The following is a 27,782-nucleotide window of genomic DNA, read 5'->3' as shown; positions in this document are numbered from 1 at the left end:
ACACACACATACGGTTATACTGATGTGTTGCTATAGCAACCATCTGAATGTTAGAACATGAACCAGAAATTAGACTCCACCCAGACCGAATCTGTCATTTCCATGACAACAGTAAACCAAAAACATTACCAGAACCATCAGCGTCAGGCAGGTTGCCATGGTAACAGACTGGTTACCTTGGTAGCCGGTCGTTGTTTCTCGGGGCTGTCTCCTTTGGACGACGAGGACGTCTGTCTGAGCCGTGACTGGCCGCTGCTCGGCCAATCAGGACTTGATGACATCATACTGCCAGAAGCGGGGCGAGGAGGGTAGGCGGAGCCTCCGCCACCGCTGAGCATGCTGGGAGGTGTCCGGCCGCGAGGCGGGCCCGGTGGAGCGGAGGAGGGGGGAGGGGGCTGGTCGATGCGTCTCTGAGGACCCGATGAAGTCTGACGAGGGGGGGCGGAACTACCTGAGAAGCAGAGCGAGAGCAAACTGTGACATCATCAGATATTAGGGCCACTGAGAATAAAGATTGGAGATTTGGGAAAATTTTAAGAAAAAAAGTCAGAATATTTTGAGTCAAACACAGCGCTGATATATAAACGTATATATCAGCGCTGTGTAATATATCATGTATATATTAGGGATGTGCAGTATTTGTATTTGTATTCGAATAAAAGTGGAAAGAGCCTTAAAAATCCTGTTTTTATTTTTATTACGCCTATAATTTTAGAAAATTAAAGATGAAAATGTGATGTCCAAGTTAAGAAATATGCGTCATGTAGCAGGTGGATGTGACTCCCCTCATTGAGACCTGCTGATAGACGTCACAGCGGAGCAGAGGAGAGACACTGAGATAGCGACTATAACTGACCTGCTCGCTGGGTTTTCACATGTTTTATTTTTTTCTTCTCAAAACAAATAATTTAAAAAATATTTGTATGAAACAAATATTCGTAGAAAAACCCACTGTTTGTGCTTTGCCGAATAACGTATTTGTATTCGGGCACACCCCTAATATATATACATACATATATACACACACACATACAGTACATAAAGTGCAGTATATATATGTGTGTGTGTGTGTGTGTGTATATATAGGTTAAGGTCGGTGTTTACCTGTGAGCGTGTCGGTGAGTGACAGCGCTCGGCGGGAGTATTCTTCTCCGCTGCTGCTGCTCGACATGGCCGACATCCTCTCTCCGCGTTCACCCCGCTCAGCCCCGCTCAGCCCCACAGACATCTGGGTAAGAAACGCCGGTTTGGTCGCCATGGTGTTTCTGTCGTCAGCGTTTCCCTGAGACCCCACCGAGCCGTCAGATGGTGTGGCGTCGGCCTGCTGCTGCGGTTGCCGTGGTGATGTGGCGGTCATGTGATACACAGGGTTCTGGAAAGACAGGGGGAGGAGCCCCGTCCTGCGCTGCCATTGGCTGTCATCAAGGCCGTCGCTAGGGGAGGAGTCCTGCAGGTCGACCAGAGACAGACTGCGGCTCTCGTTGGTCAGCTCTGGCCCCTCCCTCCGGCTCCCATTGGTCATTTCAAATCCCGCCTCATTCTCATTGGGCTCCGAGTACGAAGAGCTCGGTGCAGGAGAGCCCTGCAGGCCTGCAGCACAGGAAAGGTCAGAGGTCACACACTGAGCTCAGGGGTTACAGAAGAGCATGGATAAAGGTCAAAGGTCACCTGAGGCCGGCTGCAGGCTTGATCCTTTGGTGACAAAGAACAAATCTTTGTTCTCTGGAGTCGGAGACGGAAGTCTGGTGAAATCTACCAAACTAGACACACACACACACACACACACACACACACACACACACACACACACACACACACTTATTAATGACTTATAAGAGTAGTCACAGATCAATATCATTTACAGATTTATAAAAATAATATCCTAGCAACCACATCAAACACCATAACACCTTACTGCCCACAAACACTGTCAACTTCTACGTGGCTAATTGGCAACATTCTGCTAACTAGTTAAAAATGTTAGCAACATCCTTGAGAGTAATTAGCAAGAAGAATATTTGCTAGTGAGGACATGTAAAACACCCAAACAACTGCTCAGTGAATCCCTACCAACAACACCCTAGCAACCAAACTGAACACCTTAGTGACCACTTTATTACCAGCCACTAATGACCTGGCAACCACCTCTTATCTTCATCTGAGCAGCGCCTTTGTAACCATGTAGCAAAATGCTAGCAACCACATCTCATATGCTAACCCTCCTTCCAGTCCCACGCCACCCTGCAGGCCAATGGAGGGATTACAGGCCGCCAGAGGAGGAGAGAGGGGCGGAGACAGTGGGGGCGGAGACACCACACGCTGAGGCTCTGGAGAGGATACAGACACGCCCCCAGGGTTAGCCACGCCCCCAGGGTTAGCCAGAGCCGCCGACACGTCTCTGAGGATCCGAGGAAGGGGACCGAGCTTTGACAGGCTCGACTGAGGAAGGACAGACAGACAGAGGTGTGTTACTGGTCAGGTTTGTTAACTGGTCAGGTGTGTAACTGGTCAGGTGTGTAATGGTCAGGTATGTTACTGGTCAGGTGTGTAACTAGTCAGGTGCGTATCTAGTAAGGTGTGTAACTAGTCAGGTGTGTAACTAGTAAGGTGTAATACTAGTCAGGTGTGTTACCTGGTCAAGTATGTTACTGGTCAGGTGTGTAACTAGTCGGTGTGCAACTGGTCAGATGTGTTACTAGTCAGGTGTGTTACTGGTCAGGTTTGTAACTGGTCAGGTGTGTAACTAGTCGGGTGTGCAACTGGTCAGATTTGTAACTGGTCAGGTGTGTAACTAGTCGGTGTGCAACTGGTCAGATGTGTTACTGGTAAGATGTGTTACTGGTCAGGTGTGTAACTAGTCGGTGTGCAACTGGTCAGATGTGTCACTGGTCAGGTGTGTAACTAGTCAGTGTGCAACTGGTCAGGTGTGTTACTGGTCAGGTGTGCAACTGGTCAGGTGTGTAACTGGTCAGGTGTGTTACTGGTCAGGTGTGTAACTGGTCAGGTGTGTTAACTGGTCAGGTGTGTAACTGGTCAGGTGTGTTACTGGTCAGGTGTGTAACTGGTCAGGTGTGTTAACTGGTCAGGTGTGTAACTGGTCAGGTGTGTTACTGGTCAGGTGTGTAACTGGTCAGGTGTGCAACTGGTCAGGTGTGTAACTGGTCAGGTGTGTTACTGGTCAGGTGTGTAACTGGTCAGGTGTGTTAACTGGTCAGGTGTGTAACTGGTTAGGTGTGTAACTGGTCAGATGTGTTACCTGGTCCAGTTCAGTCAGCAGGGTGTGCAGGCTGGACAGCTCTCGTCCAAGGTCGATGTATCCGTCGAAGCCGGCAGTGTGATTCAGTCCATCTGGGTTTGAGATCTCCTGCAGAAAACGCTGCATGCTGCTCCACTGCCGCTCCACAAAGTCATTCATGAACAGCATGTACTCCTCTTTAGTGCCGAACCTGCAACCACAGGTAACAGGTGAACACACAGGTACACCTATCACAGGCCTTCACAGTTTCAAACTGTGGTGGACTCTGGTTGGCTGCCAGTCTGATTGAAAGACTCACTTGCTGAAGTTGGCGAGGTTCTGGATGACTTTAGCAATGAGGGTCAAAGTTCGCGCCGTGCGCTCGTCGGGGTATTCCTGCATCAGGTCGAACAGAGATGGTGACATCACAGCCGGACACAGGAAACGCAAGAACAACGAGGCACTGATGAGACGCTCGCTGATATCTGGTCGCCCCCGGTTACCACACTCCTGTCGCCATGACGCAAAAACCTCCTTCAGCTCCCGCGGAAACACCCTGAAGATGTACACGACACACTGAGCTGAGTGTGTTCAGCAGAGGTGGAAGAAGTATTCAGATCCTTTACTGCAGTAAAAGTACCAATACTGAAATGTAAAAATACTCCATCACAAGTAAAAGTCCTGCATGAAAAATCCTCCTACAGTAAAAGTACATAAGTATTATGAGCTTGATGTAGTTAAAGTATTGCAGTAAAAGTACATAAGTATTATGAGCTTGATGTAGTTAAAGTATTGCAGTAAAAGTACATAAGTATTATGAGCTTGATGTAGTTAAAGTATTGCAGTAAAAGTACATAAGTATTATGAGCTTGATGTAGTTAAAGTATTGCAGTAAAAGTACATAAGTATTATGAGCTTGATGTAGTTAAAGTATTGCAGTAAAAGTACATAAGTATTATGAGCTTGATGTAGTTAAAGTATTGCAGTAAAAGTAGTGGTTTGGTCCCTCTGACTGATATATTATTATATATGACATCATTAGATTATTAATAGTGAAGCATCAGTGTTAGAGCAGCATGTTACTGTTGTAGCTGCTGGAGGTGGAGCTAGTTTACACTACTTTATATACAGTTAGCTAGTTTAGTCCAGTGGTTCCCAACCTAGGGGTCGGGGCCCCTCCAAAGGGTCAGCAGATAAATCTGAGGGGTGGTGAGATGATTAATGGGAGAGGAAAGAAGAAAAAACAAAGTTCTGATACACAAATCTGTTTTCAGTTTTTGGACTTTTTCTCTAATCTTTGATTTTTGCTGAAATATTGGATCATTTGAACATTTATTGAAATGAAAGCATGTGAGAAGTTTAGAGGGAAAAATCACTATTTGGTGGAGCTGTTAACAACTCATAGACATGTGAAATGTGACCCCGACTACACACTGCTTTTTGTAAGACGTCAAAAGTGTGTGTGTGTGTATGTGTGTATATGTGTGTGTATGTGTGTATTTGTGTGTGTGTGTGTGTATATATGTGTGTGTGTGTGTGTGTGTGTGTGTGTATATGTGTGTGTATGTGTGTACCTGTATGAGTCGAGGATCTTGCAGAAAGCGAGTTCACAGCACATCCTCAGGTTGGCCTGGTGCTCTGCGAGGTCAGAGGTCGCACAGCGGGACGGATCGACCTCACAGTTCTCATCTGACTCATACAGAGCTTTAATGAACTCACCTGCACACACAGACACACACACACACACACACACACACACACACACACACACAGAGTCACTATGTTCACTGTCATCAGGTGAAAGCTGGGAGGTCACATGGCCACTGTTTGTTTAGTATATTGTGTATTTCACTGTACTGTGTTGTGTACTTTGTGTAACACATTGTGTATTTTATTGTATTATGTGTATTGTTGTGTACTCTGCTGTGTACCCAGAGCATCCTGCAGGTACTTCTGTCCAATCAGCTTCAGGTACCCCTCGATGCTCTTTGTGGCCAGCGTGTTCTCCCTGAAGATCAGCTGGTCGTTGTCACGGCAACGGTCTACCTCCGACATCATCAGATCAGTCAGGAAGTCCTGCAGACAGGGGTCAAAGGTCAGTGTATAAGTGGGTGTGGCCTGTATGCTATGGGTGGGGTCCGTTTATAAGTGGGTGTGGCTTTTATGCTGTGGGGGCGTGGTCAGATTATAAGTGGATGTGACCTGTATGCTGTGGGCGGGGTCAGTGTATAGGTAGGTGTGGCCTGTATGCTGTGGGCGGGGTCAGTGTATTAGTGGGTGTGGCCTCATGCGGTGGGCAGGGTCAGTGTGTAAATGGGTGTGGCCTGTATGCTGTGGGGGGATCAGTGTGTTAGTGAGTGTGGCCTGTATGCTGTGGGCGGGGTCAGTGTGATAGTGGGTGTGGCCTGTGTGCTGCTGGCGGGGTCAGTGTGTTAGTGGGTGTGGACTAATGTTGTGGGCGGGGTCAGTGTGTTAGTGGGTGTGGCCTGTATGCTGTGGGCGGGGTCCGTGTGTTAGTGAGTGTGGCCTAATGTTGTGGGCGGGGTCAGTGTGCTAGTGAGTGTGGCCTAATGTTGTGGGCGGGGTCAGTGTGTTAGTGAGTGTGGCCTAATGTTGTGGGCGGGGTCAGTGTGCTAGTGAGTGTGGCCTAATGTTGTGGGCGGGATCAGTGTGTTAGTGGGTGTGGCCTCGTGTTGTGGGCGGGGCTACCTTGGCCTTGCCGGTGCTGTGCAGGATGTGTACGAGTGCAGCAGCGAGCTCTTCTTTGGCTCTCAGGCTGATTGAAGCTTCCAGTGTGTTGCAGAGCAGCAGATAGTTGGAGCTGATGTACTCTGCAAACTCTTTATACTGCTCCATCGGCAGGATGACGATACTCTGATAGCGAGCTTTGATTCGCACGGTGGGAACTGAAGACTTACCTGAAACACAACAGGGTCAGTTTATTATGAGGACTGGAGACAGTTTGGTTCTTTGTGTAAACTCTAGTTTCAGTTGTATAACAGTTTGATTCATTAGAAACAGACAGTGATTATAGACAACTGATAAGACCCCAGAGGATTAATCGATCTATTATATTTACATTGTTTTTTTAATTCTCCTCTAACATGTTAGCTTGTGTCTCTTTTGTTAGTTGTGTAAAGTCACTATTAGCTGTCATGGTAGTGATATATTTTAATGAGAGGATGACTTCATTTGATCACAATGTTTCACTTCTTATTTTCCAGTTTAATAAAAGTATCACATTGGATCTTCTGATTAAAAACTGTCAGCTATTGGTTGGTTACTGAGACATTTGAATGTTTACGTTTCTGGTCAACATGTGTGTCGTAATACAGGATCATAGATCATGATGAACTTTAACCAACCCGTCAAGGGTGTAACTGCTAACTCACCCCGGCTGGTACTGGGCGTGCTCACCGAGTACCACTTCTCCACCAGTTGTCTGCCGGTCACCATGGCGACGGGGATGTTGACCAACCCAACGTAGCTGCTCTTGTCCTTCTTCCTCTTTCTGTCAGTATCCTTGTAGAGGTGAAGCGTCACCGCACTGATGGACGGCAGGCTGCTGAAGTCAAAACGCTCTCCCCAAAATATGTTGTCAGTCTTCAGTTTACATGACGTCCGAGCGTAAAGACTGTCGTCCAGACACAGCTCGCAGAAGTACCTGAAGTACAAATACTACAGTCACTACACAGCTCGCAGAAGTACCTGAAGTACAAATACTACAGTCACTACACAGCTCGCAGAAGTACCTGAAGTACAAATACTAAAGTCACTACACAGCTCGCAGAAGTACCTGAAGTACAAATACTACAGTCACTACACAGCTCGCAGAAGTACCTGAAGTACAAATACTACAGTCACTACACAGCTCGCAGAAGTACCTGAAGTACAAATACTACAGTCACTACATAGCTCGCAGAAGTACCTGAAGTACAAATACTACAGTCACTACATAGCTCGCAGAAGTACCTGAAGTACAAATACTACAGTCACTACACAGCTCGAAGAAGTACCTGAAGTACAAATACTACAGTCACTACATAGCTCGCAGAAGTACCTGAAGTACAAATACTACAGTCACTACATAGCTCGAAGAAGTACCTGAAGTACAAATACTACAGTCACTACACAGCTCGAAGAAGTACCTGAAGTACAAATACTACAGTCACTACATAGCTCGCAGAAGTACCTGAAGTACAAATACTACAGTCACTACATAGCTCGCAGAAGTACCTGAAGTACAAATACTACAGTCACTACACAGCTCGCATAAGTACCTGAAGTACAAATACTACAGTCACTACACAGCTCGCAGAAGTACCTGAAGTACAAATACTACAGTCACTACACAGCTCGCAGAAGTACCTGAAGTACAAATACTACAGTCACTACACAGCTCGAAGAAGTACCTGAAGTACAAATACTACAGTCACTACACAGCTCGCAGAAGTACCTGAAGTACAAATACTACAGTCACTACATAGCTCGCAGAAGTACCTGAAGTACAAATACTACAGTCACTACATAGCTCGCAGAAGTACCTGAAGTACAAATACTACAGTCACTACACAGCTCGCAGAAGTACCTGAAGTACAAATACTACAGTCACTACACAGCTCGCAGAAGTACCTGAAGTACAAATACTACAGTCACTACACAGCTCGCAGAAGTACCTGAAGTACAAATACTAAAGTCACTACACAGCTCGCAGAAGTACCTGAAGTACAAATACTACAGTCACTACACAGCTCGCAGAAGTACCTGAAGTACAAATACTACAGTCACTACACAGCTCGCAGAAGTACCTGAAGTACAAATACTACAGTCACTACATAGCTCGCAGAAGTACCTGAAGTACAAATACTACAGTCACTACATAGCTCGCAGAAGTACCTGAAGTACAAATACTACAGTCACTACATAGCTCGAAGAAGTACCTGAAGTACAAATACTACAGTCACTACACAGCTCGCAGAAGTACCTGAAGTACAAATACTACAGTCACTACATAGCTCGCAGAAGTACCTGAAGTACAAATACTACAGTCACTACATAGCTCGCAGAAGTACCTGAAGTACAAATACTACAGTCACTACACAGCTCGAAGAAGTACCTGAAGTACAAATACTACAGTCACTACATAGCTCGCAGAAGTACCTGAAGTACAAATACTACAGTCACTACATAGCTCGAAGAAGTACCTGAAGTACAAATACTACAGTCACTACACAGCTCGAAGAAGTACCTGAAGTACAAATACTACAGTCACTACATAGCTCGCAGAAGTACCTGAAGTACAAATACTACAGTCACTACATAGCTCGCAGAAGTACCTGAAGTACAAATACTACAGTCACTACACAGCTCGAAGAAGTACCTGAAGTACAAATACTACAGTCACTACACAGCTCGCAGAAGTACCTGAAGTACAAATACTACAGTCACTACACAGCTCGCAGAAGTACCTGAAGTACAAATACTACAGTCACTACACAGCTCGAAGAAGTACCTGAAGTACAAATACTACAGTCACTACACAGCTCGCAGAAGTACCTGAAGTACAAATACTACAGTCACTACATAGCTCGCAGAAGTACCTGAAGTACAAATACTACAGTCACTACATAGCTCGCAGAAGTACCTGAAGTACAAATACTACAGTCACTACACAGCTCGCAGAAGTACCTGAAGTACAAATACTACAGTCACTACACAGCTCGCAGAAGTACCTGAAGTACAAATACTACAGTCACTACATAGCTCGAAGAAGTACCTGAAGTACAAATACTACAGTCACTACATAGCTCGCAGAAGTACCTGAAGTACAAATACTACAGTCACTACATAGCTCGAAGAAGTACCTGAAGTACAAATACTACAGTCACTACATAGCTCGCAGAAGTACCTGAAGTACAAATACTACAGTCACTACACAGCTCGCAGAAGTACCTGAAGTACAAATACTACAGTCACTACACAGCTCGCAGAAGTACCTGAAGTACAAATACTACAGTCACTACACAGCTCGCAGAAGTACCTGAAGTACAAATACTACAGTCACTACATAGCTCGCAGAAGTACCTGAAGTACAAATACTACAGTCACTACACAGCTCGCAGAAGTACCTGAAGTACAAATACTACAGTCACTACACAGCTCGCAGAAGTACCTGAAGTACAAATACTACAGTCACTACACAGCTCGCAGAAGTACCTGAAGTACAAATACTACAGTCACTACACAGCTCGCAGAAGTACCTGAAGTACAAATACTACAGTCACTACATAGCTCGAAGAAGTACCTGAAGTACAAATACTACAGTCACTACATAGCTCGCAGAAGTACCTGAAGTACAAATACTACAGTCACTACATAGCTCGCAGAAGTACCTGTAGTACAAATACTACAGTCACTACATAGCTCGAAGAAGTACCTGAAGTACAAATACTACAGTCACTACACAGCTCGCAGAAGTACCTGAAGTACAAATACTACAGTCACTACATAGCTCGAAGAATGTCACAATAACCGCAATATTGCAATACCGCAATATAGACACGCCAACGCCACGCGGTGGAAGGCAAACAACCGCCACAACCGCACTATGTTCACGTTTTCTCTTTTTTTCATGAGGATAGGCCCTTCTTGTTTTACACTTCATTGCAGATATATTAAATGTTCGGCGGATCCCCCGATCTGGTCCGGTCTGGTGGCTCCAGAGGATCCCGCCTGTCATACAGCATCTCGCACGCTGAGCGATAGCTAACCTGGTGCCCAGCCCTCATAACAGAGCAGTGCTGATGCTTGGTAGTTAATAACACGTCAATATGAATTCATTCAGTTGCGTGGTGTCACCATGAGATGGCGCTTTCTTCACAAAAACACATTCACACATAAACCAAGGGGCCCTAGCTTACCACTGGCACAAAGCGGCGCCAAGCGTGACGCAAGTGTCTTTGCTGGTTTAAGCAACGGGAGGGTTCAGGAGCGGCAGAGGCCAGTGTGCTCGTTATGGATAGTGTGCTTTCACTTTGTGCACGAGCAGATCTGTTTCCTCTGCAGAGAAGAGTTCGTTCTCACTACTTGGCAAATGTGCCTTTATAATAGCAATCCGCCAAGGTGCAAGCGCACCTGGCTTTTAAAGGGAATGGAAGATGACACTCTGATTGGTTTATTGCATCTTACGCCCGCAACACACTTATGATTAATTAAGAGACTAAGTGCAACCCTTTTGAACCATGCACCTGGTGCTGCGACCATTTTTTCCACCGTTAAACTAGCAAAATGTGGACAAACCCTAAATGCACTTGGATTGTTAAAGTAGGGCCCGATAAGTGACGACCCACAGTACACTGCAGTATGTTTCCCAGACTTACAGTAGTTGCTGGTAATATTTAAACCCTGAACTTACCCTCACATTACAGCTTAATGACTTTGAGGTTCAGTCCATCATCTTAGACACACCCCAAAATTCAGCAATATTATTATGATAAATATATTCACAACTACCAGTATTTTATTACTATTTATTTAGTAAGGATCACATTGAATTGTTTTTTTTTCAGTAAAGTTGTGAAAAGTAAAGATACTGTTTTAATACCCCGTGTTTGAAACAATATGATCTGTGTTAATTATATATTTGCTCGTATTGAAAGTACTGAAGCTATTAAAAAAAACATATCTACAATCAGAATCTCAACCAAAGGCTGCACAGATGCAACAACAAGGAAGAAGATTGACTGGTCCTGTTCTCTCCACCACGTCACTGCTGGGTCACATGGTGCTAACTCTGGTAAGTTTAATAAAAACAAAAAATGATCCTAGTTTGTGTGCCAAGGACTTTTTTTTTCTTTGTGCTGTTGTATTGAAAGAGGTATTGAGTATTTTTCTTTTACTATTAGTATTGTATCAAAGTTTAAAATGATGGTGTCATGACAGCCTTAATTAACAGTGACAGTGAAACAGGTCTGGATGCTCCGCTGCAGCACTGCTGCCTTTTCTTTAATTTCATGGGATAAAACAAAAAAATAGAGTAAATTAAATAAGTAGTTGTATTGAATGAATGAAGTTTCTGAAGTAATAGAAATGTAACAATATAATGTTTAAAGAGAGTGTAGTCAGATTAAACTTTATTTGGCATTAAACTAAGATTACACGAGGCCAGCGAAAGCCTGAACCCTCAACTCAAACTGGCACATCGCTCTGAACAAGACAGCAATGCTTGAAGCAGATATCTGGCTGCTTGCTGGCAGCAATGTGGCCAAACTGGGAGATAATCCGACAGAAAGACTCTTTCACAGCGCAGTCTGACAAGGCTGACCAGCTTCACCGGTGATTCGTCACCACTGCATCTACAACACGGCCCAAGCTGGGCTGCACCGCTCAACACTGCAGCTAACTACAGCTCAACAACACCAACTACAATGAAACTTGTCAACAGTAAGGCATAACATGACTTTGTGATCAGGGGTTGACGCTAAACAACGTTAACGTCTTGTGGACCATCTTCCAGATTGGGTCCGGGGTGCAGACACCCTCTCTATGTTTAAGAGTAGGCTTAAAACTTTCCTTTTTGATAAAGCTTATAGTTAGGGCCGACCAGGCTCGCCTTGGATCAGCCCTTAGTTATGCTGCTATAGGCCTAGACTGCTGGGGGACTTCCCATGATGCACTGAGCTCCTCTCTCCTCCTCCTCCTCTCCATCTGTATGCATTCATGTAACATCAATGCATGTCAATAACTTTGCTTCTTCCCCGGAGTTTTTTTGCGCTTTCTCATCTCGCAGGAAACCCTGGGTTCTGGGCCGAACCTTCGCGGTCCTTCACAGTCCTGATGGCATCCTTCCCTGACTGTTGCTGTTGCTGCTGCTGTTGTCGTTGTTGTTACAATTGTTGTTATTCTGTCCCCCCTCCCCCTTTCCCTCTTTCTTTCTCTCTCTCAACCCAACCGGTAAAAGCAGATGGCCGCCCACCAAGAGCCGGGTTCTGCTTGAGGTTTCTACCCATTAAAGGGGAGTTTTTCCTTACCGCTGTCGCCAAGTGCTGCTCATGGGGGAATTGTTGGATCTCTGTAAATTTAAGAGTCTTGACCTGCTCTATGTGAAAAGTACACGGAGATGACTTTTGATTGATTGATTGAAAGATAATTTCTTTCGAGAAGCTGGGTTAGCTTTCCCCTCGCATTCCCTGTTGCAATATGTTAGACTGGAGTCACACACTTCAAGCCACTACTTCTAAACAATGTTCTTTATTTTATTTCTATTATCATTTAAAGGCCTTATTATTCTTTCCTTTTTCTTTTCTTTATTGTATTATACTTTATCATGTATCCTAAAGACATTTAGCTATTAATAAATGTCTTCATTAATCCTAAGAAGTTGATGACTGTTGGTCACTGCTTTAAAAAGAACTTAAGGTTATGAGACTGGATCCTCCTGACGATCCAGTAGAGATCCTCAGTGATATGGACACCAAGGAATTTTGTGCTGCTGACCCTCTTCACGGTGGAACCGCTGATATACAGCGGGGCGGGTTGTGGGGGACGGTCAGCCTTTGTCTTTCTAAAGTCCATGATGGTCTCTTTAGTCTTGTTGACACTAAGAGACTGGTTATTGTCCTTACACCAGCTCACTAGCTGTTTCACCTCTACTCTGTAAGTCATTTTGTCGTCATTACTGATGAGTCCCACTGTTGTAGTATCATCCACAAACTTGATGAACTGGTTTGTGCTGGATTTGGCAGAACAGTCACGCGTCAGCCGAATGAAGAGCAGCGGACAAAGCATGCAGCCCTGAGGGGCGCCGTGTTCAGTGTGATGGTACGTGAAGTCTTGCTGCCGACACAGACTGTCTGTGGTCTTTCTGACAGGAAATATAAAATCCAGTTACAAAGGTGTTTTGGCCGAGCAGAGAGAGCTTCTCTATTAGCTGCTGTGGGATGATGGTGTTAAAAGCTGAACTAAAATCAACGAACAGTATCCTGGCATAATTGTTCCTTTTGGGGCGGCTGTGGCTAAAGAGGTAGAGCGAGTTGTTCACCAATCGGAAGATCAGCAGTTCGATTCCCGGCTCCTCCAGTCCGCATGTTGAAGTGTCCTTGGGCAAGATACTGAACCCCAAATTGCTCCTGATGGCTGCACCATCAGTGTATGAATATGTGTGTATGGTTAGTTCCCTCTGATAGGCAGGTTGGGACCTTGCATGGTAGGCCCTGTACCCATTTAGTGTATGAATGTGTGTGAATGTGACTCGTAGTGTAAAAAGTGCTTTGAGTGGGCGAAAGACTAGAAAGGTGCTATACAAGTACAGTCCATTTTTCATTTTTGTCCAGGTGGGATAAGATGGTGTGTAAGGCGGGTGAGATGGTGTCATCTGTGGACCAGTTGAGTCAGTGAAACTGGCCGGTAGTCGTTGAGGCAGGATACAGTTGATTTCTTGGGCACCATGATGATGGCGGCAGCCTTAAATCTTGTAGGAACAACAGGACGCTTCAGAGAGATGTTGTCTGTGAAGACACCTGCTAGCTGGGCAGCACAGTCTTTTAGCATCCAACCAGATATGTTATCAGGTCCTGCAGCTTTGTGTGGATTGACTCTGCTTGGGGTCTTCCTCACATCAGCTATGCTCAGACTGAGTTCCTGCTCCTCGACAGGGGGACGGTTTTCCTCTCTGACGTGTGATTCAATGCTTCAAACCAGGTGTAGAAGTCATTGAGCTGTCAGGAAGGGAGGACATCTGCTGGTGGTGTGATTTTATAGTCAGTTATAGCCTGGATGCCCTCACATGCCCTCAATGGCCTTCAATGTTCTGTCTGTAGGCCAGTTTTGCCTTCTTGATGGCTCGAGAGAAGTCAGTTCTTGCCAACCTGACAGCTGCTTTGTCCTCTGATCTGAAGGCAGCATCTCTGATTTTCAACCTTTTCTAAACCTCTGCTGTCATCCACAGCTTCTGATTGGCCCGAGTAGTGATGGATTTGACGACTGTGACGTCCCTGATGCACTTCTCTATGTAACTGGTCACAGATTCCGTTTACTCCTCACCATCAATGTGAAGATCATACACCAAGTCCAATATGTTAGCCCCTCTGGCTGGAAAGTGGACATGCTGGTGGAATTTAGGTAGCACAGTTTAAAAGTTTGCATGGTTGAAATCCCAACAACCACAAGAAAAGTGTCTGCGTGGGAAGGCTGAAGCTCCCACAGCACCTCCTCAGAGCAGGCACTGGGAGGGTGCCAGTGGCAGTAAATTCCCTCTGCTGGCCGACATTTCATTAAAAGTTCCACTAGTTGTGAACAGTGAGTTGCAACAGTCTCAGTATTATTACACCACATATTGTTGTTGTAAACACACAGTCCTCCACCTCAGGGGGTCTGCCAGGGATCTGTACGGACCCAGTTACAGACTGCATCTCTGTCTGCATGGAAGGATGTTAGCTATGCTATGTCAGAGATACTGTTGACAAAAACACAGCAGTAGCTCACTTCTTGCTATGTGTGTAGTTGCAGCCATAAATAATCTAATTTATTCTCCAAGGAACAGACATTGGCGTGTAAGATTTTAGCCTCATGCAGATACCAGCCGTCTTTCCTCACTGCTGTTTTCTACGCACCGCTTCATGTGCGTTTTTCCTTGCATGACTCCATCAGGCAGCTGTTTCTGCAGCAGCCCGACACTGTGAAACTCCTCTTCTGTAGTTAAAAGCTCGTAGCCTTTCACAGTCCTTTTGTTTTTAAGATTGCACTTTATAGTTAACAAGGTATCACAATCGTACCTTAACGTTAATCGCTCAGAACAAACATTTTAACATATATTTGCACCTTTTTCTGGACCTAAAGGAGCCACTGCGTCTGTGCACGCTGCCATGTTGCTCATCATCCTGTTTGGCTTGGCTGAATAAAATGCAGGACATAACACAACAGAAGGGAACAAGCGACAAAGGGAATCCTAGACACGTTATAGTTTCATCACAGGAAACCTCCACAGAAGTGTGTCTTGTCATATTCTTACTCAAACCACCACCTTTGTCTTCTGTGGAGGAAGTCACTAGACAGTTTTGTCAGTTGTTGAGTTAGGGTCTTCTTGTAAATTGGACAAAAGTAGCCTACTTTATGTAGATGCCTTGTTAATAGCAGATAAAGTTACTTCTTATTGTATATCAGCCTGGAACTGGCAGAAGCACTGTCGCTCTTCATAGGCCTACTCTATATTTTTATGGTTACACCATTCTATCAAATCGAAATATGTGCATTTATGCATGTCTTGTGCATCATTTTAGACTCACTTCCCAAAGAATTTAGGGGGGGTACAGGGGCTACCATGCAAGGTCCCAACCTGCCTATCAGAGGGAACTAACCATACACACATATTCATACACTGATGGTGCAGCCATCAGGAGCAATTTGGGGTTCAGTATCTTGCCCAAGGACACTTCAACATGCGGACTGGAGGAGCCGGGAATCGAACTGCTGATCTTCCGATTGGTGGACGACCCGCTCTACCTCCTGAGCCACAGCTGACTAATAATAATGATCATAACAATAACAATAATAATAACAATAATAATAATAATAATAACAACAACAACAACAACAACAACAACAACAACAATAATAACAACAACAACAACAACAACAACAATAACAACAACAACAACAATAATAATAATAATGATAGCAGCGGCGTCATGCTGGACAGCAGTCAAAGGTTTCCTGTGAGATGAGAAAACACAAAAACTCTGTGGAAGAAGCAAAGTTAGTGACATGCATTAACGGTAAATGAATGCATACAGATGGAGAGGAGGAGAGAGGAGCCCAGTGCATCATGGGAAGTCCCCCAGCAGTCTAGGCCTATAGCAGCATAACTAAGGGCTGATCCAAGGCGAGCCTGGTCGGCCCTAACTATAAGCTTTATCAAAAAGGAAAGTTTTAAGCCTACTCTTAAACATAGAGATTTGCCATTATGAGTATTGTTTTTGATGTTTTTTTAAAGTATTGTGTTTATTTTATACCAGATGAAACTAGAAACAATAAAAATGACAACATACAATGGCACACTGTTATTTAGAAGGCACATACTGTGAATTTGTGTGTGAATTGTTGGAAATATGATTTTCCACTATGCTCTCCTTTGTTCTGCACAACCAGTCTCCATACTTTTGATGAGCCTGTAATAACTCTATTACAGAAATCTTGGGTCAGTCTCGTCTCCCTCTGTGGCTACGACAAGCTCCTGTTTTGTGTCTGGCTTAGCCTCCTTTCAGATGAAGCCTTTCATCGAGTGCCAAACAAGCTTGATAGGATTCAAATGCAGTGACTGGTGGAGTTTTCACCCAGTTGATTCCCTCCGTCACTATGCAAGCTGCAGCAGCGTCGTGCTTTGGATCATTGTCGTGGAAGAAGCAATGATCTGACCCGAGACATCCCCTGATGAATGGTTCCCTCAAAGATGCCCGCAGGACCTGCAGCGCTCACACATGGAGTTTGGCATAATGCTCCAGAGCTACTGTGGCTTCATCCATAAACAGCATATCATGCTTCTTCATGCATCATAATTTCACTATTACACGACATTTATGAAATAAGACAATTTCACTGAGGGTAAACACATATGAAGAACATGGTGTCAGTTTGTGCGGGTGTGCTGCAGTACCAGCATGTAGGCTCCTCTCTGCCTCGTTAACAGCAGATCAGCTGCACAGATGAGTGCAACACACACCATCGCCCACACAGTTATTTGTTACTGTATATCATTCATTTCCCACCTGTATTACTTTCATTTTTCACGCAGCTCTGTTGAATAACTGTTCTCACTCACTCGCTGAGTTTGCTCAACCTCTGTTTTATGTTAAATGAAACAAAAAGTTTCAGCATAATATTTTCATGACCTTATGATAATAAGCGCTTTAGTAAAAGCTCTGTGTGGGAAGACTCTCCCTCATACACATCAAATATGGTAAGAACAGCTGGTTTCAGGCTCACCGAGACACAATCACTGCCCCTCCTCACGGATAGAAGCAGCTGGTTTCCTCACACGGTGTTTATGGGCGTTATGAGTCGGGGCTGCATCACTACATCATTGAGGGAGGGTCTTACTACAGCCGAAGACCCAGCAAGGACCCAGCGGGGATCTCTACCTGCAGGTGTATCGCCTCTACCTGCAGGTGTATCGCCTCTACCTGCTGGTGTATCGCCTCTACCTGCAGGTGTATCACCTCTACCTGCTGGTGTATCACCTCTACCTGCAGGTGTATCACCTCTACCTGCGGGTGTATCGCCTCTAACTGCGGGTGTATCACCTCTACCTGCAGGTGTATCGCCTCTACCTGCGGGTGTATCGCCTCTACCTGCGGGTGTATCACCTCTACCTGCAGGTGTATCACCTCTACCTGCGGGTGTATCACCTCTACCTGCAGGTGTATCACCTCTACCTGCTGGTGTATCACCTCTACCTGCTGGTGTATCACCTCTACCTGCAGGTGTATCGCCTCTACCTGCGGGTGTATCGCCTCTACCTGCAGGTGTATCACCTCTACCTGCTGGTGTATCACCTCTACCTGCGGGTGTATCGCCTCTACCTGCTGGTGTATCGCCTCTACCTGCGGGTGTATCACCTCTACCTGCAGGTGTATCGCCTCTACCTGCGGGTGTATCGCCTCTACCTGCAGGTGTATCACCTCTACCTGCTGGTGTATCACCTCTACCTGCGGGTGTATCGCCTCTACCTGCAGGTGTATCGCCTCTACCTGCGGGTGTATCGCCTCTACCTGCAGGTGTATCGCCTCTACCTGCGGGTGTATCACCTCTACCTGCAGGTGTATCGCCTCTACCTGCGGGTGTATCACCTCTACCTGCGGGTGTATCGCCTCTAACTGCAGGTGTATCGCCTCTACCTGCGGGTGTATCGCCTCTACCTGCGGGTGTATCGCCTCTAACTGCGGGTGTATCGCCTCTACCTGCAGGTGTATCGCCTCTACCTGCGGGTGTATCGCCTCTAACTGCGGGTGTATCACCTCTACCTGCAGGTGTATCGCCTCTACCTGCGGGTGTATCGCCTCTACCTGCAGGTGTATCGCCTCTAACTGCGGGTGTATCACCTCTACCTGCAGGTGTATCGCCTCTACCTGCGGGTGTATCGCCTCTACCTGCGGGTGTATCGCCTCTACCTGCGGGTGTATCACCTCTACCTGCGGGTGTATCACCTCTACCTGCGGGTGTATCACCTCTACCTGCGGGTGTATCGCCTCTACCTGCGGGTGTATCACCTCTACCTGCGGGTGTATCACCTCTACCTGCAGGTGTATCACCTCTACCTGCGGGTGTATCACCTCTACCTGCGGGTGTATCGCCTCTACCTGCGGGTGTATCACCTCTACCTGCGGGTGTATCACCTCTACCTGCTGGTGTATCACCTCTACCTGCAGGTGTATCACCTCTACCTGCTGGTGTATCGCCTCTACCTGCGGGTGTATCACCTCTACCTGCTGGTGTATCGCCTCTACCTGCGGGTGTATCACCTCTACCTGCTGGTGTATCACCTCTACCTGCAGGTGTATCACCTCTACCTGCTGGTGTATCGCCTCTACCTGCGGGTGTATCGCCTCTACCTGCTGGTGTATCGCCTCTACCTGCAGGTGTATCGCCTCTACCTGCGGGTGTATCACCTCTACCTGCAGGTGTATCACCTCTACCTGCTGGTGTATCACCTCTACCTGCAGGTGTATCACCTCTACCTGCAGGTGTATCGCCTCTACCTGCTGGTGTATCACCTCTACCTGCTGGTGTATCGCCTCTACCTGCGGGTGTATCGCCTCTACCTGCGGGTGTATCGCCTCTACCTGCTGGTGTATCACCTCTACCTGCTGGTGTATCGCCTCTACCTGCGGGTGTATCACCTCTACCTGCTGGTGTATCGCCTCTACCTGCGGGTGTATCACCTCTACCTGCGGGTGTATCGCCTCTACCTGCAGGTGTATCACCTCTACCTGCAGGTGTATCACCTCTACTTGCAGGTGTATCACCTCTACCTGCGGGTGTATCACCTCTACCTGCAGGTGTATCACCTCTACCTGCAGGTGTATCACCTCTACCTGCGGGTGTATCACCTCTACCTGTGCGTGTAGCTGCGGGTGTAGCGTACCGTTTCTTGGCGGGCAGGTCCTTGGCTTCGATCACCCAGACTGTGAGGATGTTCTCCAGCCGCCGACTGTTGTCCTTGTTGGGGTGAACGGCTCTCCGCAGGTTCTCCATCCACTTATCTCTCTCTGCTGCCGAGCGACACGAGAAGCATTTCGTCCCTGTCGAGGTCGTTACCTAAGAGACCAAGGGTCAGAGGTCAAAACGTGCATGTTGATTGTATTTTGGTTGTGTGTCGGTTGTGTTGGTTGTGTTTTGGTTGTGTGTTGGTTGTGTTTTGGTTGTGTGTCGGTTGTGTTTTGGTTGTGTGTCGGTTGTGTTTCGGTTGTGTTTCGGTTGTGTTTTGGTCGTGTGTCAGTTGTTTTTTGGTTGTGTTTTGGTTGTGTGTTGGTTGTGTTTTGGTCGTGTGTCAGTTGTTTTTTGGTTGTGTTGGTTGTGTTTCGGTTGTGTTTCGGTTGTGTTTTGGTTGTGTATCGGTTGTGTGTCGGTTGTGTTTCGGTTGTGTTTCGGTTGTGTTTCGGTTGTGTTTTGGTTGTGTATCGGTTGTGTGTCGGTTGTGTTTTGGTTGTGTGTCGGTTGTGTTTCGGTTGTGTTTCGGTTGTGTGTCAGTTGTTTTTTGGTTGTGTTGGTTGTGTTTTGGTTGTGTGTCGGTTGTGTTTCGGTTGTGTTTTGGTCGTGTGTCAGTTGTTTTTTGGTTGTGTTGGTTGTGTTTTGGTTGTGTGTCGGTTGTGTGTCGGTTGTGTTTTGGTCGTGTGTCAGTTGTGTTTTGGTTGTGTTTTGGTTGTGTATCGGTTGTGTGTCGGTTGTGTTTTGGTTGTGTGTTGGTTGTGTGTTGGTTGTGTTTCGGTTGTGTTTCGGTTGTGTGTCGGTTGTGTTTTGGTCGTGTGTCGGTTGTTTTTTGGTTGTGTGTTGGTTGTGTTTTGGTTGTGTTTTGGTTGTGAGTTGGTTGTGTGTCGGTTGTGTTTTGGTTTTGTGTTGGTTGTGTGTCGGTTGTGTGTCGGTTGTGTTTTGGTTGTGTGTCGGTTGTGTTTTGGTTGTGTTTTGGTTGTGTTTTGGTTGTGTGTCGGTTGTGTGTCGGTTGTGTGTCGGTTGTGTTTTGGTTGTGAGTTGGTTGTGTTTTGGTTGTGAGTTGGTTGTGTTTTGGTTGTGAGTTGGTTGTGTTTTGGTTGTGTGTTGGTTGTGTTTTGGTTGTGTTTTGGTTGTGTGTCGGTTGTGTTTCGGTTGTGTGTCGGTTGTGTATCGGTTGTGTGTCGGTTGTGTTTCGGTTGTGTGTCGGTTGTGTTTTGGTTGTGTGTCGGTTGTGTGTCGGTTGTGTTTTGGTTGTGTGTCGGTTGTGTTTTGGTTGTGTGTCGGTTGTGAGTTGGTTGTGTTTTGGTTGTGTTTTGGTTGTGTTTTGGTTGTGAGTTGGTTGTGTTTTGGTTGTGTTTCGGTTGTGTTTTGGTCGTGTGTCAGTTGTTTTTTGGTTGTGTGTTGGTGGTGTTTTGGTTGTGTTTTGGTTGTGTGTCGGTTGTGTTTTGGTTGTGTTTTGGTCGTGTGTCAGTTGTTTTTTGGTTGTGTGTTGGTTGTGTTTTGGTTGTGTTTTGGTTGTGAGTTGGTTGTGTGTCGGTTGTGTTTTGGTTGTGTGTTGGTTGTGTGTCGGTTGTGTGTCAGTTGTTTTTTGGTTGTGTGTTGGTTGTGTTTTGGTTGTGTTTTGGTTGTGTTTCGGTTGTGTGTCGGTTGTGTTTTGGTTGTGTTTTGGTCGTGTGTCAGTTGTTTTTTGGTTGTGTGTTGGTTGTGTTTTGGTTGTGTTTTGGTTGTGAGTTGGTTGTGTGTCGGTTGTGTTTTGGTTGTGTGTTGGTTGTGTGTCGGTTGTGTTTTGGTTGTGTGTTGGTTGTGTGTCGGTTGTGTTTTGGTTGTGTGTTGGTTGTGTGTCGGTTGTGTTTTGGTTGTGTGTTGGTTGTGTGTCGGTTGTGTTTTGGTTGTGTGTTGGTTGTGTGTCGGTTGTGTTTTGGTTGTGTGTTGGTTGTGTGTCGGTTGTGTTTTGGTTGTGTTTTGGTTGTGTGTCGGTTGTGTTTCGGTTGTGTTTCGGTTGTGTGTTGGTTGTGTTTTGGTTGTGTTTTGGTTGTGAGTTGGTTGTGAGTTGGTTGTGTGTCGGTTGTGTGTCGGTTGTGTTTTGGTTGTGTGTTGGTTGTGTTTTGGTTGTGTGTTGGTTGTGTTTTGGTTGTGTTTTGGTTGTGAGTTGGTTGTGAGTTGGTTGTGTTTCGGTTGTGTGTTGGTTGTGTTTTGGTTGTGTTTCGGTTGTGTTTTGGTTGTGTTTTGGTTGTATGTTGGTTGTGTTTTGGTTGTGTTTTGGTTGTGTGTTGGTTGTGTTTTGGTTGTGTTTCTGTTGTGTTTTGGTTGTGTTTTGGTTGTATGTTGGTTGTGTTTTGGTTGTGTTTTGGTTGTGTTTTGGTTGTGTTTCGGTTGTGTTTTGGTTGTGTTTTGGTTGTATGTTGGTTGTGTTTTGGTTGTGTTTTGGTTGTGAGTTGGTTGTGAGTTGGTTGTGTGGCGGTTGTGTGTTGGTTGTGTTTTGGTTGTGAGTTGGTTGTGTGTCGGTTGTGTTTTGGTTGTGTTTTGGTTGTGAGTTGGTTGTGTGTTGGTTGTGTTTTGGTTGTGAGTTGGTTGTGAGTTGGTTGTGTTTTGGTTGTGAGTTGGTTGTGTGTTGGTTGTGTTTTGGTTGTGTGTCGGTTGTGTTTTGGTTGTGTTTTGGTTGTGAGTTGGTTGTGTGTTGGTTGTGTTTTGGTTGTGTTTTGGTTGTGAGTTGGTTGTGTTTTGGTTGTGTTTTGGTTGTGAGTTGGTTGTGTGTTGGTTGTGTTTTGGTTGTGTTTTGGTTGTGAGTTGGTTGTGTTTTGGTTGTGTTTTGGTTGTGAGTTGGTTGTGAGTTGGTTGTGTGGCGGTTGTGTGTTGGTTGTGTTTTGGTTGTGAGTTGGTTGTGTGTCGGTTGTGTTTTGGTTGTGTTTTGGTTGTGAGTTGGTTGTGTGTCGGTTGTGTTTTGGTTGTGTTTTGGTTGTGAGTTGGTTGTGTGTTGGTTGTGTTTTGGTTGTGAGTTGGTTGTGAGTTGGTTGTGTTTTGGTTGTGAGTTGGTTGTGTGTTGGTTGTGTTTTGGTTGTGTGTCGGTTGTGTTTTGGTTGTGTTTTGGTTGTGAGTTGGTTGTGTGTTGGTTGTGTTTTGGTTGTGTTTTGGTTGTGAGTTGGTTGTGTTTTGGTTGTGTTTTGGTTGTGAGTTGGTTGTGTGTTGGTTGTGTTTTGGTTGTGTTTTGGTTGTGAGTTGGTTGTGTGTCGGTTGTGTGTTGGTTGTGAGTTGGTTGTTGTGTTGTGTGTGTGTAAGACTGTATTGAGTGTGTGTGTGTGTGTGTGTGTGTGTGTGTGTGTAAGACTGTATTGAGTGTGTGTGTGTGTGTGTGTGTGTGTGTGTGTGTGTGTGTGTGTGTCACCTCGAAGCAGTAGTCCTGCCCCAGTAGAGAGGAGTGAACTGGTTTGATGATCACTGATTGGTCCATCTTGAGTTCCAGAGACGACACACAGCCGGCGCTTAGCAACGACTCCTGGCTACCGCAACGCAGCTGCCGCATCACACACCTGAAACAACAGATCAGCACCTGAGCGGAGCGTTCACACCAACTAGCAGGCGTGATGCAGGTAAGACTGTGATGAAGGCCGGCAGGTCATGTGGACAGAATCAGCTGGTTCCTGATGTTGGACGGATGCGGACTGGAACTAACGAGGCTGTGCAGCTAAACTCTGAACACTAACGGCGCCTCTCAGCATGTTTTCCTCTGTGGAGCTCCGTCCGCTTAATTGGACTCCGGTTGGTTTTCCTCCATGGAAACCAACCACACAGAGACCCTTTAGAGGACCTGGTCTCGGTTGGTTTGTGGTGGGAAAGTGATCTGACCTCCATCTGACCAACAACAAGGCTGCAGGTTCCACTAAGAATGAAATATGTCGTCTTCTTGATCACTTCCTCCAGGAAACTGCGATTCTGCCATCGCAATAATTAATGCAAACCCAAAAAACATAAATAAACACAAAGTATATGTGAGAGCTTCAATTTTGCTAAATTACAGCAACTTTTCTGCATGAAACGTCCAAATCAGCAGACGCTTGTGATTTGGACCAATCGTGATGTTTGGTGTCTGTCTGATCCTGGAGGACCCTGATGATGTCATAGTGATGTCATGTGCTTAGAAATACAAACAGTCTGCATCATAAACAGCAGCGCGAGGTTTGAAGGACGTTTTCCACGCAGGGTCAGTTTGATAAAAGACTCTACAGGTGCATTATGGGAAATGTAGGTGATTGACTGAAACTACAGACTAAAAACTCAGGATGTCTCTCTACCGTCTGTGTGCGCTCTCGGTCCCAGAGATAAGGGCTGCGTATAAAGGATGTCTCCAGACTCTGCTGCTCAGATCTACAGCGACCTGTTTAATCTGCTCCAGACTCTGCAGATGTGCATCACTGACGTACGGAAAGAACAACCCAGAGTTCTGATGTCGGATCTACGAGCTGCTGGACTATAAACCTAAAGATGAAGTTTATCTATGGACTCTGTTTTTATGTTGAAAATAATTGAATATATGATTAAATGTTTGAATATTGGCTGTTTATTAGTGGCTGAAATGTTAGAGACATTTTTTGTGTTGGTTGCAAATTGTACTGCCACAATTTGCCCGTTTATTAAGATTGTATAAATATTTCCTTTGACTTATGAATTAATGTCAACTAAATATTTTGAGCAGTTATTTTAGGATTTGTTGTAATTAATCAGATGATGATCAGCTGTGATAGGAGGAAGGGGGGACTGAGTCTTAGACGTCACATTAGACTAAGAAACATTTTTTGTTTGTTTAAAGTGAGAATAAATCAGAACCGGCAGCGTTTAATGTGACGCAAACTGTTTAACATCTGAGCCAAGAAGCAGTTTAAAGGAAGTTTAGAAGAAGTTTAGAAGAAGTTTAAAGAACAGGCCACAATAGCACGATTCGTTTGTGCAGATCTGAACTCAGCAATTGGACCAAAACAACCACACGGAGACTGTTTCGCGGAGGTGGTCTCGGTCCCAAACGTACTCTGGAGCTGTTCGTTTGTGGAACGTGATCCGACCGACCACCAGTTTGAGGCAAACGGCTCCTGTAGCCAGGTGAGCTCTGTATGCTGGGTGCAGATGTTGCTAACAGCTAGCCGGAGAATTCTCCAGAGAATCCAGATCCGATCTGACCTGGACTAACACAACCAAGTACGTTGTATTTGGCCGGTGGAGCTTCTTCAGGCGCCTTGAAACTACTGACGTTGTTGCGGCCCGAGGTGGTCATGGATTCGTTGTTCGCATCAGTGTATTTCTCTACATTGACGTCGGGTTTCGGTGCGACGGCTCCTGTTATCCTGCTTGTGCAAGTTATATTTGTTTTTATTTGTGTCTTTCAGGAGTGGCGGGGGGCGGGGGGGCACTTCTAATGGTATGTTCAGACCAAACATGAAGCAAATTGCATGATTACATACAAAGTCAATGCAAAGACGTGAATTGAAAATGTTTTGACGGAGAGAAAGCAGAGAGACTGCAGTTCCTGCTGAGTTCAGAGCTCAAACACAGACTGAAACTCTCCCTCACGCAGTCGCTTCCTGCCGTTGTTAGCTAGCTTACAGCGAATAAACACAAATGATCCCACGTTCAAACTCATCATGTAACACGAGGCAGAAATTTGCTTTGCGTTTGGTCTGAACACACACGGATGTAGTCGAGGAAACACTGTGTGTTTACGTCCTTGCTCCCGCCCCCCGCACACATCTGACCAATGAGAGGACAGAACGTTTACCAGCTCATCCACTGATTCACACCGGAACACACAGGAGTCGGGTTGTTTGGTCCACAGAGACTCTGACATGTTTCACACCTTCAACTGAACCAATCACACTCATAACAGTGTGGTCGACGCAGCCAGTTTATAAACTACATCACAGCAGTTATTCACTTGACAGACTGAGTGACCTCTGACCTCCAAAACACACACACACACACACACCTCCTGACATGAACAGGATGATCCGCCTGTCAGAAACACGGTGAGCAGCTCATTAGCTCGTTATCTCTCCTCATCATCTTAACGAGCTGCTTAATGTTAGCAGCTTACAAGCTAATGCTCCAGTGTATGTGTGTGTGTGTGTGTGTGTGTGTGTGTGTGTGTGTGTGTGATTAACCTTGTTTAGCTAAACATGTTGGCTAACAGTGTCTATCTAGCTTAGCCACATGCTAACATACCAGGCTAGCTGTATGCTAGACTGAACTCAGGCTAACACACACACACACACACACACACACACACACACACACACACACACACACATACAAAAAAGCAGCATGCATGGTCATGCAAATCAGGTAGAAGATGCCCCCGTGCACGCACACACACACACACACTGCAGATCATTTATCCATTCAGAGAGGACAAAGGCAGTTAATGCGTGCAGAGGACTCACCGACCATCCTGTGTGAATGCTGAGGAGGAGGAGGAGGAGGAGGAGGAGGAGGAGGAGGAGGAGGAGGTGGTGGTTATGGATCCATGTTCTCCTTCAGCAGCGAACAGGAGGAGAGAGGAAGAAAGATGGAAAACCTGCTGATCCTGTTGGGAAGCCTGGAGGACCTGTCTGTCTCTCTATCTGTCTGTCTGTCTGTTAGCTCGATGCTACTGATGCTACTCGGCTCCAGCTCTCTCTCTCTGTTTGTCTTGATGTGACTCGCCCTCCCTCTGTCAGCAGTGGCCCCTCCCCTGCAGAGAGGCCCCCCTCCCCCCCCTCTGTCAGGGTTACTCTCCCTCTCTCCATCTTTCTTTAATCCCCCCCCCCCACCCGGTCTGTATTTGGTAGAAAGGGATTACAGTGAATGTGTTTCTGTATATTCTGTGTGTATCAGTCAAGTCTGTTTATTCAGTTTATTTCTTTTAACTCAGTGGTTCTCAACCTGCGGGTCGGGACCCCCACAAGGGGTCGCTGGTAGTGCTGAATGATTAATCTAACTGCAGCCTGTGCAATTATATAACTGCAAAAGGCTGCGATTGAATTAAATGAAAAAATATTCCACATGCAGGCGTGACAAGCTTCTCTGTGTTTGTTTGCAGTCTGCTCATGCTCCGCCCCCAAGAAAGACACGACCAATCAGCCAACGGTGTTCTCTACATGGTCACATGACTATCTGGTGTAGAGACAGTTGGAGAAATGGACGGCAGCGATCAGGCCAAAGGCCACTTCATGCTTCATGTCGGCGGACAGCAGCAGACTTGTAGGCGGACCGCTGACGTGGTTCCATTCATACTTCTCCAGGGCTCCGCCCCCTTCTACGCGTTCATGAGTAAACAGTAAACAGCTGCAGCGTGACGACTCTCCACAGCTGAGTATCATCAACCGCTGTGCAGTTTCTCTGCTCAGCCTTTAAACACAATAATCTGTTACATCGTATTTCAATTAAACAACAAGCTCACAGCCCAACCCCCCCCAAACCCTCCCGAAACCCCTCCAAAACCCTCTGAAACCCCCCGAAACCCCCCAAACCCTCTGAACTAAACTGTGAAAAGTTTTTTAAAGTAAGTTTAAGTTTCTATGTTTGAGTCACAATTATCAGTAATTGTTGCATTTTCTTTGATAACCAAGCGAGAACACTCATTATGTTTATTATATCACATTATAATATGACTTTTGACCACATGGTGCTGCCGTAGTCGCTGGATCAATCAAAGTGGATGATTGGACAGGATCACAAACAGAAAAACAAACATTTTTTGAGACAAAATTGTGATTTTCTTCTTCTTTCCTCTAATTTTTGCTTTATTTCTCTTTCTGGAGCTGCAACGTTAGTCGATTAATCGATTAGTTGATCCAAAAAAGATTAATCAGCAATTATTTTGATAATTGATATAACAGTCATGATAATTTATTGCTTTTCTTTGTGGAACATGAAGATAAACTGAATATTTTTGGACTGTTGGACACAACCAGACGACTGAAGGTGAAACTTTGGACTGTCGGGAACTTTAACGGATATTTTTCACTATTTTCTGACATTTTATGGACGAAACGTTTAACCGATGAATCAAGACGATAATCTGTAACATGTGAGGAGGGTCCCAGGAGACTTTGCTTTATTTTAAGGGTTCACAGGCCAGAAAGGTTGGGAACCACTGCGATATACTGGAGACACGAGGTTGCAACTGGTTTCACTGGTTTTCAGTTTATATTAATCCTCGTGTGTTTGTTAAGTTTGTTTTTAATTAGTTATTTGATGATATAAAAGGGGGTGTGATGTCATGATTGACAGTTGTGACTGACAGATGCCCTCAAACCTCCTTCAGATGCCCTCAGACCTCCATCAGATGCCCTCAGATCTCTGTCAGATGTGTCAGACCTCC

General features: G+C 45.7%; 1 protein-coding gene across 2 annotated transcripts in view; it reads right to left on the bottom strand.

The window, feature by feature from the left end:
* dab2ipa (DAB2 interacting protein a) overlaps positions 1-27,782 on the bottom strand; it is a 41,345-nt gene that overhangs the window by 8,259 nt on the left and 5,304 nt on the right. For both annotated transcript variants that reach the window (XM_042422418.1, XM_042422417.1), the window contains exons 3-14: positions 22,818-22,962; positions 19,371-19,543; positions 6,628-6,899; positions 5,945-6,153; positions 5,167-5,311; positions 4,810-4,954; positions 3,555-3,791; positions 3,257-3,446; positions 2,219-2,439; positions 1,669-1,760; positions 1,105-1,590; positions 177-451 (exon numbers count right to left, since the gene is read on the bottom strand). In XM_042422418.1, coding sequence (XP_042278352.1) covers positions 177-451; positions 1,105-1,590; positions 1,669-1,760; positions 2,219-2,439; positions 3,257-3,446; positions 3,555-3,791; positions 4,810-4,954; positions 5,167-5,311; positions 5,945-6,153; positions 6,628-6,899; positions 19,371-19,543; positions 22,818-22,962 — 2,590 coding nt within the window. The remainder of the gene's footprint in view (positions 1-176; positions 452-1,104; positions 1,591-1,668; positions 1,761-2,218; positions 2,440-3,256; positions 3,447-3,554; positions 3,792-4,809; positions 4,955-5,166; positions 5,312-5,944; positions 6,154-6,627; positions 6,900-19,370; positions 19,544-22,817; positions 22,963-27,782) is intronic.

This window comes from Thunnus maccoyii, chromosome 9, assembly GCF_910596095.1.
Source record: "Thunnus maccoyii chromosome 9, fThuMac1.1, whole genome shotgun sequence".
NCBI lineage: Eukaryota > Metazoa > Chordata > Actinopteri > Scombriformes > Scombridae > Thunnus > Thunnus maccoyii.
Note: the sequence above shows the minus strand (reverse complement) of the source record. Positions and strands in the feature narration are given on the sequence as shown.